Source organism: Choloepus didactylus, chromosome 11, assembly GCF_015220235.1.
Source record: "Choloepus didactylus isolate mChoDid1 chromosome 11, mChoDid1.pri, whole genome shotgun sequence".
Taxonomy (NCBI): Eukaryota; Metazoa; Chordata; class Mammalia; order Pilosa; family Megalonychidae; genus Choloepus; species Choloepus didactylus.
This window is the reverse complement of record NC_051317.1, coordinates 77618776-77636247: the sequence shown is the minus strand read 5'-3', so window position 1 is coordinate 77636247 and position 17472 is coordinate 77618776. Positions and strand designations below refer to the sequence as shown.

The 17472-nt window shown below is 38.3% G+C and overlaps 1 protein-coding gene across 2 annotated transcripts in view; it reads right to left on the bottom strand.

Annotated features, from left to right (window-relative positions):
* Positions 1-17472, bottom strand: part of ITGA2 (integrin subunit alpha 2) — a 110053-nt gene that overhangs the window by 67569 nt on the left and 25012 nt on the right. For both annotated transcript variants that reach the window (XM_037799037.1, XM_037799036.1), the window contains one exon: positions 8441-8561. In XM_037799037.1, the coding sequence (XP_037654965.1) occupies positions 8441-8561 (121 nt within the window). The remainder of the gene's footprint in view (positions 1-8440; positions 8562-17472) is intronic.

Genomic DNA, 17472 nt, shown 5'->3' with positions numbered 1-17472 from the left:
TTCCTGTTTCCACATAAAGAACCTGTGTCAAAGTGTCTGAGAGGAAACAAAGTCTAGATCTATAACCATGTCCTCTGATTCAAAACCCCAATAGTTTCTATCATATTAGATCCCATAAAACTCTTCCAGAGGAGAGGTGCTCACTTTTTTCCCCAGCATCCAGGCCATAAACAAATTAACAAATAGGCATGTGCTGGTTTAGATATATTATGTCCCCCAAAAGCCACGTTCTTTAATGCAATCTTGTGGGGGCAGATTTATTAGTCTTTTGATTAGGGTGGAAACTTTCAATTGAGTGTTTCCATGGAGATGTGACTCACCCAACTGTGGGTGATATTTTGATTAGATTATTTCCATGATGGTATGGCCCTGCCCATTCAGGGTGGGTCTTGATTAGTTCACTGGAGTATTTAAGAGAGAAGCTAAGAGCTGAAACAGACCCAGATGCTTGCAGATGCTTGTAGATGCTTGGAGAAGCAGACAGAAAGATATTTGGAGATGCTAAGCTAAGAGATGAAGCCCAGAGTTTGCCCCAGAGGACTCCCGGCACTTAGAAATGCCCTGGGAGAACAAGCAAGGATGCACAGGAGCTGAGAAAGAGATGCTAAGAGAAATTCAGAAACATTTTGGAGAACACCATTTTGAAATGCAACCCAGGAGCAAAGGAACAGCAGACACCAGCCATGTGCCTTCCCAGCTGACAGAGGTGTTCCAGATGCCATTGGCCATTCTCCAGTGAAGGTATCACCTTGTTGATGACTTAGTTTGGACACTTCTATGGCCTTAGAGCTGCAACTTTGTAACCAAATAAATCCCCTTTATAAAAGCCAATCCATTTCCGGCATTTTGCATAATGGCAGCATTAGCAAACTGAATAGATTTTGGTACCAGAGAAGAGGGGTGCTGCTGAGTTGACAAATACCAAACATATTGGAAAGGCTTTTTAAATGAATACGGAGAAAATTCTGGAAGAATTGTGAGGAGCTTGACGCAAAAGGCCTAGACTGCTTTGAAGACACTGTTGGTAGAAATATGAACTCTACAGCTACATCTGATGAGGACTCAGAGAGAAATGATGAATGTGTTTTTGCTAACTAGAAGCAAGGTGATCCTTATTTTAAAGCAGCAGAGAATTTGGCAAAATTGAGTTCTGGTGTAGCATTTGAAAGCAATGAGCTGGGATACTTAGCTGAAGAGATTTTGAAACTACATGTCAAAAATGCAACCTGGCTTCTCCTTGCAGCTTACAGTAAAATATGAGAAGAAAGAAATAAGCTGAGAATTGAACTCTTGGGTTCAAAGAAACCAGAAATTGATGGTCTGGAAAACTCTCGGCTTCCAGAAAGTGAAACACCAGAGGCTACAGCCCCATGTGAGGATTTAATGGAACCAGCCAGCCATTTCAGTACAAGCCAGGATTGGAGATGGAGGTATCCAGAAAGGATTTGTGGAAAGTCCTATTGCCTGTAAGATGCATGCCAAGCCAACAAATTTTTTGCAAGATCTGTATTGATGGAATCACTGTGAGTCTAGACTAGAGGGGATGGAGAAGGGACAAATTGAGAGAAGGATGACTTCAAAGGCAGAACCATGGAAGCCAAGGTCTGAAGGTAAGAACTTTCAGGCAAGGCGAGCAGAGCAACCCATGCACATGGAAAGGATGAGATTTCCCCAGAGGCAGAGGGTGGACCTTCCACCTAGATGCTCAGGAAAAGTGCTGCTGTCCCAGGCCTCATAGAGGGTGGGGCACATTCCCCCAGGATTGGCAAGAGCCTGGCCACAACCCCACTGTTCTGAAGGGGTTAAGCATGTGCCCCAGAGATGGAAGATAATCCGCGTGCCACCCCAATGCTTGAGGAGGGTGGGGCCGAGAAGGTGGTCTCCCCAGTGCATGGAAATGTTAGAGCACTCACCCCAGTGTTTGGAGAGAAAAGGGCTGCTGTGAAGGTCCTTAGAAATGGTTGGACTCCTGCTCTCTCAAGCCCCAAGGATAAAACATCATTTGATAAATGACTTTCAGACTTTGAAATCTAATGAAGTTGGCCCTGAGGGTTTTCAGAATTGTTTTACAGGTCCCGTGAACCCTGTATTCCTTCCAATTTCTCCCTATGGCAATGGAAAGATTTACGCTATAACTGTCCCTCCTTTGTATATTGGAAGCAGATAACTTGTTCTGAGTTTCGTAAGTCCACAGCCAGAGGAGAATGTTGCCTTAGGACAAAACATGCCACTAACTGATTTTGATAAGATTTTGTTCTTATCTATATTTCAATAGAATGAATGTATTTTTACATTTGGAAAGAACATGCCTTTTTGGGGCCCAGGGGTGGAATGTGCTGGTTTAGATATATTATGTCCCCCCAAAAGCCATGTTCTTCACTGCAATCTTGTGGGGGCATATTTATTAGTCTTTTGATTAGAGTGGAACCTTTCGGTTGAGTATTTCCATGGAGATGTGACTCACCCAACTGTGGGTGATTTTTTTTTTTAATTCAGTTTTATTGAAATATATTCACATACCATACAATCATCCATGGTATACGAATCAACTGTTCACAGTATGATCATACAGTTATGCATTCATCCATGGTATACGAATCAACTGTTCACAGTATGATCATACAGTTATGCATTCATCACCACAATCTATTTCTGAACATTTTCCTTACATCAGAAAGAATCAGAATAAGAATAAAAAATAAAAGTAAAAAAAGAACACCCAAACCATCCCTCCCATCCCACCCTATTTGTCATTTAGTTTTCATCCCCATTTTTCTACTCCATCCATACACTAGATAAAGGGAGCGTGATCCACAAGGTTTTCACAATCACACTGCTGTGGGTGATATTTTGATGGGTGGGTCTTGATTAGTTCACCAGAGTATTTAAGAGAGAAGCTAAGAGCTGACACAGACCCAGATGCTTGCAGATGCTTGCAGATGCAGACAGAAGGACATTTGGAGTTGCTAAGCTAAGAATGAAGCCCAGAGTTTGCCCAGGAGGAGGTAAGAGGACTCCTAGAGACTTAAGAGAGAAAGCCACTGGAATCAGAAGCTGAAACCAAAACAACATGGGAGCAAAGGACTATAAATTTGTAACCAAATAAACCTCCTTTATAGAAGCCAATCCATTTCTGGTATTTTGTATTATGGCAGCTCTAGCAAACCGCAACAAGGTGTTTCCCAGATTCCTCTCCAGATGGAGTTAGATGGATGCAAATGTTTAAGACAACCAGACACTAGGGAGATGTGTATTTAGGTTCCATTAAACTTTGGTAAATGAACTTTATTCCAGAAACAGACATTCAGCCATTACTGCAGCAATATGCTTAAAATTATGACTAGCTGGTGAGGCCCAGAGGATTTTCAGAGATCATCTTACACTCCAGACATTGTGGCCCAACTGGGGCATCTGAAGACCTATCCCAAATGCAAATCACAAAAGATGTGTGTGTGTGCATGTATGTGTTCATGTGTTTGTAGGGGCACACACAAATTTGTGTCCAGAGTGGAGGAAGGGAGAAGCAAGTTAGAGCAAGGGATATTTAAAGTGCCTTTTCCACTATAGATTTGTAATTATAAGTATCACAAATCATTTAAAAACTTTAGTCATAAAATTATTTTAATTTGTTGCAAAAAATTTAGCACATATAGTGTGACAAATGTGACTGAATCAATCCTAGGTGGTCTGTGAGGCCAGTATTCTGAAAGGCACGTATTTCTTCATTCAGCCCACTGTGATGGCTAGCTAACGGAAAGGCCCTGTTGAAAGGGGACCCTCCACCTTGCTCATTTATATCACATGGTCTTGATAATGGTTTAATTACATGGCAATAGCATAATAATAATCAATCAAAATATCAACAATAAGTTCTTCACATTTAAAAAAGTGCAGGAATATATTACAGTAAGAATCTTAACTTCCTTACAGAAGCAAAAGTTATAAGTTAGTAAAAGCAACAGAAATTTAATGGAAGAAAAAAAAAGGAATATATATGTCCTGGATTTCAAATAAAAGCAAACCCTGTGAATAAAGGGAGTAAGAACGTTAAATGACACCACCAGGACAATCTAATGGCAAGAAAATTTTTTCTCTAGAAAGAGACATAAAAGATAACAGTTAATATTTAAAGACCACAATGGAAGGCAAATACATGAATTTTTTGGAAAGGAGATCAGAATAGCATTCTTGGCCAAGAAATAGAAGAAATGGCCTGAAGCTAATCCAATATGCATGGAAGCTAATCCATGACAGATAAGAAATGGTTGGGGTGGAGGGTTAGGGAGAGACTAGTTTTAAAAATCTGATTTTCTTTCTATATCTTTTTACACAATGCTATTAAGCAAAGCTCACATATCCACAGCAATTTAGTTTTTGAAGTGCTTTGCTTTTATTCTCTCAAGGGATGCTCAAGCTATCGCATTTTGGTAGGAATGGCACTCTCTTTGTGTTTCAGAGAGGTTGTGTGACTTTCCCAAAGTCATCCAGCTAGGGATGGGGAAGCAGAGGGTAAAACCCTCATGCTCTGGCTCCCAATTTATATGACAATTCTCTGTCCATGAGAAAATGAAAAAATAGATGGCAACGAACATCCCCGCATTGCAATACTTAACTGTAAAGCCAGTGGACAAGTGATAGGACAAATTGTATAACAGAACTTTTGGCTCAAAATGCTGAAAGTTGATCTTATTTTTAAGAGTTCATATTAAGATACTATTTATAAATGCCAGTTACATCCTGCCATCCCCTTCCTTGGACACTTAAGGAACCATGCACATTTGGAACATCTTATCTCTGTTTTGCATTAATCTGTCTGTCTTCGTTACTTATTAGCTATGTAATCTTAGAACCTTCCTAAGTCTTGTTCCCTTACCTGTAAAAGGGGTATTTCACAATGCTTCTAAAGTCATTATGAGTGTTATGTGTTTGGCAAAGAAAAAAGAGTCAATAAATATTAGGTATTATTATTATTATCAAGGTACTAAGTGACATAATCTTCGATGTCTGTTGTAGAGGTGACTATTTCTTCTTTACTATTTTTTAAAAATTTCTTACCCTTGGAAGACAATCTGTTGTATTTACAACAAACATAGAGCTTTATTAAAAATTTTCTTAATTAAAAAGTGAAAGCTATGATATAAGCTCATATATAGATGGATTTTTTTTTTTTGCTATGACATATGCTCATTATATTTCCACTCTCTTCTCAAGGAACAAGCATAAACTAGTCTTCACTAGAATAAGAAAATCCATTTCTACACCTGGAAATACCCCCAAATCCCAGACTGTCTTTGTCATACAAATTATTGCAATGTTATATTACTTTCGAATCACATAATGAGCTCGGATTGTTCTTGGGACAGGCTTTCAGATTAGACAAAACAAACGATGCCTTTCACTATAGCTCCAGGAAATGATTTTAAACATATCTCAGTCCTTTGTAGATTGTGATAAGAATTGCATCATCTACATTTGAACACCCTGTGTGTAAACTGAGGGCCCCGAAATGGAGCCTACACCAAAGGGAGAACAGACCACAGATTTACTCACCATCAGAGGGGTGCTACTGTACTTTGCTTGAGAGATAATCTTGCTTTTAAAATTATCCCTCTCACTTTAGACTGTTAAAAGTCCCTAAGAATTCTCAAAGCCAAATTACCAACATTTCTAGAGTAAAATTCCACAGTGTAATAAAAGTATAATAAATAAAACTAGCAAAAAAGCCCAGATTAGTTTGTTCAAATCTGGTAGATTCCAATGTAAAATATGCCTATAAATTCTAGAAATATGGGGTGCATGGAACAACTAAAGTTATACTTGTAAAATAACCGTGTGGGATTTAAGAAAACTCAGACAAGAGGGGAGTAAAGGGCTGAGACATGAAGTCCTGACTGAACCAGATGAATTCTAAAGAAAGTCAAAGTAAAGGGAGGAAAATCTACCAAAACATGGCAACTTCAGAACAAGAAGTGAGGGAGTAAAGAAAAATACAAGTGTGTGTGTGTGTGTGTGTGTGTGTGTGTGTAAAATCTAAAAATCTACAGGAAAACGAGTCACAGTTTTATTAGAGACTCATGGTAATACCATTTTCTGTGCCCAGAGTTACTTGATTAGTATCACATGGATAGTTAATGTTAAAACAGCCCTTGCCACATCTGCAATTTCCAAAATGTCTGTGCAATTGTCATAAATTAGGAGTGGAAAAGGGCACAGTGTCAATTGTCAAAACAAATAGGCAATTCTGGATTTCCAGGTTTCATCTTATTTTCCTTGAGCCTGAGAGTTTGGCAGGTTGCTTGTCCTGAGTGTGACCCACTCTAGCACTGGAACAGGTAATGGAGAACTGGGCAAACCCACTCACCTGGATCCTGTCCACAGTCCTGCCCCCTGTGGCAAGGCACCTTGGCAGGGCCAGGCTAATGACAGCTGTCAGGAGGGAACCTTGTGCCCAGGCCTTGGAAAGGGAAAATTAAGGAATTTGAATTTATTCTAATTGCAGTGGAAAGCCATGGGAGGACTTTAATGCTGGGACTGATATTATTTGAATCATATTTTTAAAAGTTTATACTGGCTGCTGTGAGGAGAGTAGGAGACCAGTTGAGAAGCTGTTGCAGCATTGCCTGCAAGAGCTCGTGTTGCCTTCAGTCGGGATGGCAACAGGGAAGATGGTGAGAAATGATCAGACACAATATGTGTTTTGGTGGTGGGGTCGACAGGACTTGCTAATGGATTAGATATTGAGGAAGTAAGAGAGAGAGAGGAGTCAAGGATTTTTTGCCTGATCAGCTGGTGTAGAAAATCAGAGATTTGTTTTCTCTGTCTTGAGTTTGATGTATCTTTTAGGCATTAAAGTGGAGATGTTGAATAGGCTGTTTGATATGGAAGTCTGGAGTTCAGGAAAGAATTTGGGCTGGAGATGTAAAATTGTGGGTCATAAGCAACTTCCTATTCTAGATTCCAAGGTCAAAGTAAACCAACCATAACATCTTTCTAGCCTCCTTACCAGGGGTTTGTAGTTATCAAAGCATGATTTGGTCATTGTTAGAAGTGCAACTCTCTTTTACATCCCAAATGATTATAATAATTGCTACTCTTCAGGTTTCCAAACAGACTGTTCTTGCCCTTGCAGGTGACTGACAGGCAAGCACGGAAGCAGAGAGGCCCGTCTCCCACAAACACTGCTCCCCAAGTCTCCTTGCAATAGTCAACATTCTTCTCTGGCTATTCATCTCCATCACTTAAAACCTACTTCATGATTCATCTCTCCCAAGAAGCCTTTTGAGACCCACTCCACTCACTAATGATAATTTCATTCTGTTTCCACAACACACTGACAGGCATGCTCCAACAAGTGAATACTCTGGAATTCTAGATGTTTCTTTGAATTCAATCATTTGGAACATCAAACATAAGTTTATAGAGAAACAAGATTATAAGTTATAGCTGTTGTTAATAAAGCAGACAACAGCCCACTTTCATCATTAATAAGAGCTCCAGAGGGTGAAGGTCCAAGATTTGAATCTCCAGAGTGAGTGGAGGAGGGTCTGGAACCTTCTGCTGCCCAGTGAGATGTTTCCAAGGGCAGGACACACTGTCCACCAGTGGGCACCAACTCCAGAATAGGAGCTACAGCCCTTCCTCCTCAGTACAACTTTCAGAATCATCTGTTTCTCTTGGGGGGATTCTCATTGCCATCACGGAAAACTTAGAACAACATCTAGGATACATATTTCCATCTCCATGAAGGTGTTCATTTTTCATCTGGGGAGAAAGGACATGGCTCATAAACATAATTATTATACCTCCTTATAAGACTGGAGGCGCTTTCAGAGCAAAAGTAAAAGCTGCTTAGTATAGTAGAAGGAGGTGCTTTTGTAAAATTTTTTTGTAAAAATTTTGCATGGATCCTTGTGAGGAACCTTCACCATAAGGAATAGGTAAGGCTAACAGAATGGCAGAGTAGACAAAGCCTTGTTGAAGGAGAAAATTTACAAACAACTGAGTAATCTTACCACCAAGAAATGACCCAATCAGCACAAATGGCCCAGAGACAGCGTTAGCTAGAGTGAGAAAACTTTATATATATATATATATACACACACATATACATATGATATATTATATATAATATATAATATGTTGACTATATATATAAATATATAGTCAAAATTGGTTTTATGAAATAAGTATGGGGAATTTAGAGAAAATTTTCTATCCAGGTTTAAAAAACTGGCTACAATTATGCTGTCCCATTATCAATTATCAATCTGCAGTTGTGAACTGACAAAGAAAGATCCTTTATGTAAGGATATTGAGGGCTACACATTAATAATATACTCAAGCACCAATTTGAATAAGCAATTTTCAATAAGCATAAAATTTAATACTAAATAAGATGTATTTAGTATTTTATTGAAGTCATAAAGAATAATATTCTTACCAGTTGCCGTTTCGATTTATAAACTGCTGCACTGCATAGCCAAATTGTTCACCTGAAGGACCAGAAAATATTTTTGCTTCTGGGAGACCAACATTGTACGCCACACAGCAATTTAAAATACCTATTAAGAAAAATGAAAATATAGTCCATATTTACAAGTTGTGAATATACATTTGTAATATAATTCTGAAAGGCAACTTTCAAAAACTTGCTTGACATAGTAATTATACTCCTTATCAAAGTTTACCAAAACCTAATAGCTATTTAAGCCCTTATTTTGGGCCTGGGCACCACGATCAGTACTTTATATGCATGATTAATTATCTCATTAATCCATAGTCACCTGGGAGATGGTTGCTAATATTATCTTCATTTTGTGGAGATTTTGGGGTTCCAGCTGGAAAGTGGTAGGTACAGGGTTTGAACACATGATTCAGGAATCTGGACTCTTAAACAACTATATTACCTCTGAGCAATCTTACGTAATTTGAGTCATATTTGTCCTTCCTAATGCAATAAGACTCTAAGCCTCCCAAGGGCAGGGTCTGAAGAGTATCTTCTATTACCTCTGAATCCCCCTGAACATCTTGACCTGCACACAATATGAAATGTCTGTTGAAAAAGCACTGCTCACCACATTAAAGGAGGTAGAAAATCACATTGCTTTGAAAATTGTACATTTTTCTTTCATAAGGGAAGACTTTTCAGAAAGAAAATGTAAGGCAAGGTATCATCTCTTTTATTCGAGTAGGAACTGTCAAAGCTGGTTTTGCTTTTTGATGCTTCTTTCTGAATTATCAAGAAACGATCATCATTTCCAAAAACAGAACAAAGACCCATGAAAATAAAGCCTTGATAGACTTTTTTTTTTTTAAAATAACCTTGTTTCTGACAGAAAAGGAATGGGAGGAAAGACTAAGGCTGAGGCAGTTTCCCTTCTGTGACCCTGATAGAGTTAATGCTGACAGTCCTCCATGCTATAGAAAGAGAGGTTGTATGTATATTAATATTCTTTACTGAGATGGTAATATTCGTGTTGTTTGAGACTGATATTTATCTTTGTACACACTTGAAGGAGAGTGGATTCTTGTAAAACTCTACATCAAAGTCCCATTAATATGTGTTGTCACAAAGGAACTTTCTAGGCAGCCTTGAATGTACAAACTCCATAAGTCTGTTGTTTTAGGTACCAAAAAGTCAGAAGAAAATGGCTTGTTCTTCCACTGTGCCTCTGTATTTCTGGGAGCTGATTCTATATAATGCTCCAAAGTACTAATGAGTCAGTGGACACTGGGGGACTTAAAATCGTAACATGCATGTAGAACTGCCAAAATCACCCCTTTTCCAGAGATTTATTCACTCACAAGAGCTCAGCTCATTATTTCTTAGGAATATGTATTGTCAGGAAGAGAAATACAAACATTACTTTTGAAATACTCTGCAGTACAATCTATAAAGCCCTTCACTGGCAAATTTTCTCCTGAACATCTATTTTTCATATGCGCCATTGATTCTTTTTATTTTTGAGGAAATAAAATGCAAAAGAAAATAACATAAATTAAGCAGAGTATCAGAATTGACCTTCAGATGACATGTATTTCCAATCAACAGTTAATCTTCACTCCACTGTGCAGAGCTCAATAAATGCTGTTTGAATATGTTACCAATTATCTAACACACTAGTGAAAACTGAGGGAGATGATGCCAAACTGCTCCCACTTTAAAAGTATCTAATGCTGGAAAGAACACACGTGACTACACAATGATCTCATCCCCCCTTTCCCCCACCATTACTTCGACTTTGGCAGAACATGTTATGGCATGAAATCATGGGGGAGTTCATTTTATCATCTCACAGTTAAATTTCATTACATATGTGTGTGTACATATATGTATATGGGTATATATGTGTATGTCATGGCTATATGCATGTATATATACACATAAATAATATGATTTAGAAATGCATAGCAGATCATTTCATCTCTCTGCTTAAAATTCCCAAAGTCTTGCCATGGTGTGGAGAATAAAATACAATTTCCTTGCCTTGGTTTCAAAGGTCGTTCATGACCTTGCCCTTGTGTACCTTTTGGACCTCGCTTCACACCACTCTCCTCATTCACTCACCCTGGCTTTCCTTCTGACCCTGAAGCCACAGAACTCATTCTGATTATGGCCTTTGCAGTTTCCTGTCCCTCTGCCTGGAACCTTCCTTCCCAACTCAGCATTTAGGTCTCTGTTCAAGTAGGTCTCTGTTCTTCTCACAGGGACCTGTCTTCCTTGCCCCCTCCATTTAGTAACATCTCCCTATGTCATCATTATACCGTTGTTGTAGCACTTATCAGAAATTATCCTATGTATTTATGTTGATTTGTGTCTGTCTCTGCCTATTAAAAATGTAAGCTCCTTGAAAGCTCCTACCTTGTCTCTTTTTTCATTGCTATTTTCTCATCCCCTAAGATAATATTTGTTGAATGAAATGTTTTTTCTTTACATCTTTTGTCATCTTTTATTTTCTTATTTTTAACTTTTTGCCTTTTTTTTTTTTAGAGAAGTTGTAGGTTTACAGAAAAATCATGCGGAAAGTACAGAACTCCCATATACCACCCTATTATTAACACTTTACGTTAGTATGGCACATTTGTTACAAGTGAGGAAAAAAACATTTTTATAATTGTGCTATTAACTATAATTCATCATTTACAATAGGGTTCACTGTGTTGTACAGTCCTATGTTTTTCAAAAATTTTTATTCTAGTAATATATTTCTTTAATAAATGTTTGTACTGAATTATAAAAATACGCAGTCCAAAAAGTACACAAATAACAAACATGCAGCTCAATGAATTTTCACAGAATGAAAGCACCAATATAACTATTATCCAACTCAAGAAATAGAACATTCACCAAATTCAAAAAGCCCCCCTCATGCCTATTCCTATTCATTATCCTCCCTCCTCTCCAAAGTCAACTACTATTCTGACTTCTAGTAACACAGGTTAGTTTTGTCTGTTTTTGAACTTTATATATATGGAATAAGAGGGAGTAGTCTTTTGTGTCCAGCAGCTGAAATGAGTTTTTAATTAATATATATTCTTCAGTGATGATATAGAATATGATATGAAGAACATTTGGTGGGGAGAGGGAGATCACTCATAATCCTATCATTAGAATGTAACTTCAGTTAATTTAGATGTATTTCCTTCCAGTATTTTTTTCTCTATTGTTTAAACCATAACGTATCCTACCATTCCTTACTGCTTATATCTCTCTGCCTATGTCAGAACCATTCTGACTTAGTTGATCCCACAACAATCTTATGAAACAGCCAAAATGGAACTATTATGATCCATTTACAAATTAGGAAATTGGAAGTCATGGAGGTTAAATGCCTTTCTTGCTCAGTGTCACATAGTTGATAGCTAAACTGAGTTCTTAGTATGGCCCATCTTCCCAATCTCATTGCCCAGAATTCTCATTCACAGTCTGCTCATTTTCCTCAAAAACCATGTCGTTCTCTATCACCAAACTTTCACTCCTTTAATCCTAATCTCTTTTTGCCCACTACTGAAACACTTCCATCAAGACCCTGCATCTTTTGATAAATCTGGACAATCTGGGTTCTCAACACTTATTTTCCTTATAAAATATAGTTACATCTATATCATCATTTCACAATTAGCATACGATATATAATTATTTACATAAATTTAATGTAAGCATTTCAGTCTAATTCAACACCTATTTCTTCCTTGCAATGTCAATGTGTATAATTATTTTCTCCTATGTCTTTCCTCATATCTAACCTGAGAACATATGGAGAATAAGAACCATATTCAGTTCATCTTGTTTCCTTCCCCCAATCATGTCCTAACACTAATAAATGGATCATTCAACAAATGTCTATCCAGCTTCTTTGTACCCAGGTATTTTTCTAGGTCCTGAGGATATAACAGTGAACAAAATGGACAAGAGTGCTGCTCTTTTTAAGCCTCCATTCCAGTAATTTGATTAAAACTCAAATAATTACATTATAACATGATAAGTGTCAAGAGACAGGGAGGTAAAAAGAGCCTCAAACCAAAAGTGAAAGGAGGATATATTTAAGTTTGAAGACTTCATAGAGGAGGTGGCATTTGATATGAGTTTTGAAGAACAAGTTGGAATTGACTAGACAAAGAGGAGCGCAAAGTTTATTCCAGGCATAAGGAGCACAATATTCAGCAGACATACAGGTGCAAAAAAGAAGAGTTTAGCAGGGGTGAAAAGTCTGGCAAAGAAAATCATAGATTGTTTCATGAATTTATACATTTCTGGTTCTATGTTAGATGCAGTGACTCTCAAAGTGACTTGTTCTTTGTCCTGCCAGGAGTGTACTAAATTTCCCCTCTTTGTCCTCATGTGAATGCCATAATAGCACAGACACTCAAAATATTTATCAAAGGTGACCTTGCTGCACATTTGTTGACAGCAACCAAGCCAAAATATTCCAGTGAGTCTCACAAAACTTATGGCAAATATAAGTATTATCTCTCCTGGAGGGTTGACTAGTTTCCTTTAAAAAAAAAAAAATAATACTAAGGGGACAGTGTTTCACTCTTGATTATCACCTGACTTGCTGCCATTTTAATTTCTATAGGCAAACCAGATAGCTCCACACAATTTTATTAATGCAGATGTTCTTTTACTTTCACTCATTTAAAAACTTTACAGGACTTCCTGCCCTAAGGGCTCATGGCCATCTCTGAAACAGGTTTTTGGAAACCTTAATAATTTAAGAACTAATTTCAGCAAATACAGAATTTATTATTCCACTTTATTCTGGAACCCAACTTTAAGTTACAAGATAATCCAAAAGAGAAATATATGGTAGGGGATTGGATATAGTTTGTCAACCTAATTTTATTCTCAAAATTTAGTGAACCTCAGAAAGGGGGAAAAAAAAGACTTTTGAAAACAAGAGCATTAATAAATAAATGTATAAAACAAAAACATGTCATCCCATATAAAACAACAAAAATTTGGCATGGGAAGTTTGCTAACTTCCATGACATCAGAGCTTAAGGATGCATATTTGTAGTAAAGAGAGGCAGAAAAAGGGTCTAATGTGTGTTACCAATGTGAAGTTAAGCATATTACATATGATGAAGGATTAGTGACATAAGCTTTCCAGGAAAGGGGCTAATTTGCAGAAGGGTCCAGGGAGACACCTGGGAAGAAATTCATATTAGGAGAAGAGCAAGAGTCAAGGCCAAAATGTTTAGCCTAAAGCAAGAGCTGATGTGGGGAAGGGAGGGATAGTTTTAACAAACAACTCTACGATTGCACTCTGGCTCATTCCTACAGACAAATGCTGGCATTTTAGGAGGAAAAAATGTGTCCATCAAAAATGGTGAACAAAAACATAAGAAGAGTACTATAAGGCCTGAATCCCTAGGAAACTGCGAGCACAGGGTGTCATTGCCTTAAGGAGGTGGAGCACATGTCTCCCATCTCCCAGTGGTGGCTTTTCCTTAGGAACTGCAGAGGCCTTGGCAGGAGCAGCCGCAGAGGACAACAACCTGGGCATCAAGGCTTTGTGCCTATGGCAAGGCCCGCAGGAAACTCCAGCAGTGACCAGGACGTGAGGGATCACTATTAGGGGCAGCAAGAGTTTCCAGGAGAACTCTGCTCGAGAGCCCATTAGAATTCTCTATTCCCTAAGAATAAAAAAGCAGGATATAGGACTTAGGTTCCCTCTGGTTTGAAAGGAAGTGGCTAAGCCACAGAAATACTATTTTGCTGATAATGATTTTGTAATTTAGGTCATCTCTCAGTCTTACATGGCCTAAAAACCTCACACCTTACATATGTTGAACAGCTTGAATGATTTCTAGTAATCTAAACAATAGTTCTTAATAATTAATAACTTAATAATTAACTTTTAACTAAATGTCCAATATTGGAGGAATGGTTATGCATTTTGTAGTATAACAACTGGATGGAATTTAATACAACCATTAAAAACAGTATTTGTGAAGACCATAGAGTGGGATGAAAAATGCTTAATGAAAATGACAAAATAGAGAAAAAGGTAAAATATGTATGAAAATTAACAGAGCAAGCAGTTGTGGATGTGATTTGCTTTTTAAAAAAATTCCTTTCATGCATCATAATATTCTTGCAATAAATAAAAATTGGAATAAAAATAAGTAGGAAATCAAATAACTTTTTCTCCTACTCTGGAGTAACAGGACTGTAAATACGTGTTATTTTATTGCATACTCACTTTGCAGCGTCTGAGCTTCTCACATACATAAAGATATCATTTGAAAATATGGAAAGGGAATCTCTGGCCCATTGGGAGGGATTTGACTCTCACCTTAATTTAATGTCATTTGCTAGGCATGTACTAAGCTTATGCCTACAGATTTAAAAGTGCATTAGTGGAGTGCGGAAGATGGTAGCATAGAGAGGAGTAGAAGTTAGTTAGTCCCCCTGGAACAACTAATAAAAAACCAGAAATGACTAGTAAATAATCTGGAAAAACTGCTGGGGGACAAACGTGATTGTCCACATATCATACATCAGCCTGGATTGGGAGGAATGCCCGAGATCACAACATAAAGTCTGTAAGTAAAAACTATGGACCTGAGCCAGGAGCCCCTCCTCCACAGCAGCCCAAACTGCAAAGCTTCACTGTGCTAGAGTGGAGCACTCTCTGAATAAGCGACTATACCTCAGCCCAGCTCCATCTGAGGTTTTAATTAACAAATGTTGACTGCTCAATACAAGCTACAAATCCCCAACAAGTAGATGGAAGCTTTTGGTGACGACTGTCCTTGGAGAGCCGGAGGACCTCTCTGGGAGGGAGGGGAAGCCCAGAGGAGCAGGTGCTGTCTCTGGCCCACGGGTGAAACTGAGGGTGGCTGTGGACTGGGGGTTTTGTCCCTTTTTCAGCTCAGTTGAGAAAGCCTCAGCCATTTTCAGTTCCCAGTGCTCTGACCCAGACAAGAATGAAGCTAGCAGAGGCAGAGAGACTATTCGAATGCAAATGATATCTCCCAAGGGGTGTATTTTCCCTAAGAGGAAAGAGGCGGTGCTAAGCTTTACTACCCGCCTTCCATTCAGAACCAGACCCCAGAGCCTGGAGGAAAACAGCTATGGGCCACACCTCCTTACACCAGTTGGAGTGACAGGCTGACAGGCACCACCAGCTGAGCAGAAAAGCACAGTGGCTTGAGGCCTCAAAGGGTTTATCAATCTTCTAAGACATACCCTCAGGGAGATGTGATACTATTGCCTCTTTCTGAGACCTGAGCCCATTCTGGTCCGTGAAAACCTGATTGGGGTAACCAAGGAAACCAGATGCCTAGACAACAGAAAACTGCAACCTACACTAAGAAAAATGAAGCTATGGCTTCATACAGGAATTGAAACAACTAATGCTAAATCAATTCAAAAAGCTTAGGGAAGATATGGCAAAAGAGATGCAGCATATAATGAAAACACTGGGTGTACCTAAGGTAGAAATCAAAAGCTCAAAAAAAAAAAAAAAAAAAAAACAACTGGCAGAATCTATGGAAATGAAAGGCACAACACAAGAGATGAAAGACACAATGGAGACATACAACAGCAGATCTCAAGAGGCAGAAGAAAGCACTCAGGAACTGGAGGGCAAAAAACCTGAAAGCCTACACACAAAAGAACAGACAGAGAAAAGAATGGAAAAATATGAGCAACATCTCAGGGAACTGAATGATACATGAAATGCAGGAATGTACATGTCATGGGTGTCCCAGAAGGAGAAGGGAAAAGGGGCAGAAGCAATAATAGAGGAAATAATCACTGAAAGTCTCCCATCTCTTATGAAAGACATAAAACTAGAGATCCAAGAAGCACAGCTTACCCCAAACAGAATAGATCTGAATAGGCCTACGCCAAGACACTTAATAATCAGATTATCAAAAGTCAAAGACAAAGAATCCTGAAAGCAGCAAGAGAAAAGCAATCCATCACATACAAAGGAAGCTTGATAAGATTATGTGCATATTTCTCAATAGAAAACATGGAGGCAAGAAGGAAGTGGGGTGATATATTTAAGATACTGAAAGAGAAAAACCACTAACCAAGAATCCTATATCTGGCAAAACTGTCCTTCAAATATGAGAGCTTAAAATATTCTCTGACAAACAGAAAATGACAGAGTTTGTGAACAAGATACCTGCTCTCCAGGAAACACTAAAGGGAGCACTACAGACAGAAAGGAAAAGACAGGAGTGAGAGGTTTGGAATGCAACTTTGGGTGATTGTAGCACAGCAATGTAAGTACACTGAACAAAGATGACTGTGAGTATGGTTGAAAGAGAAAGGTTAAGAGCATGTGGGACACCAGAAGGAAAGAGGAACGATAAAGACTGGGACTGTATAACTCAGTGAAACCTAGGGTGCTCAATGATTGTGATAAAAGGTACAAATATATTTTTACATGAGGGAGAACAAATGAATGTCAACATTGCAAGGTGTTATAAATAGGGTGGGATTGTGGGAAAAATACAATCAATGCAAACTAGAGACTATAATTAACAGAAACATTGTATTATGCTTCCTTTAATGTAACAAAGGCAATATACCAAAGCTAAATGCATAAGGGGGGGGGTCATGGGGGAGGGGTATGGGACTCTTGGCATTGGGGATGTTGTCTGACTCTTTATTCTACTCTGGTTTAATGCTATCTTTCCTTTTATCCCTTTCTAGCTGTCATGTATTTTTTTTCTCTTTCTTTTTTTCTTTTGTCTCTGCCTTCTTTGACTCTTCCTCCTTCTTTGTGGAAGAAATGGAGATGTCCTTATATAGATAGTGGTGATGGTGGTGAATACACAAATACATGACTATACAGGGAACTACTGATTGTTTACTTAGGACAGAATGTATGGTGTGTGAACAAAACCATCTTAAAAAAAAATAGGCTGATGAAGAAACCTTGAGGGCACTATATTGAGTGAAATAAGACAGACATATAAGGACAAATATTGAAGGGTCTCACTGATATG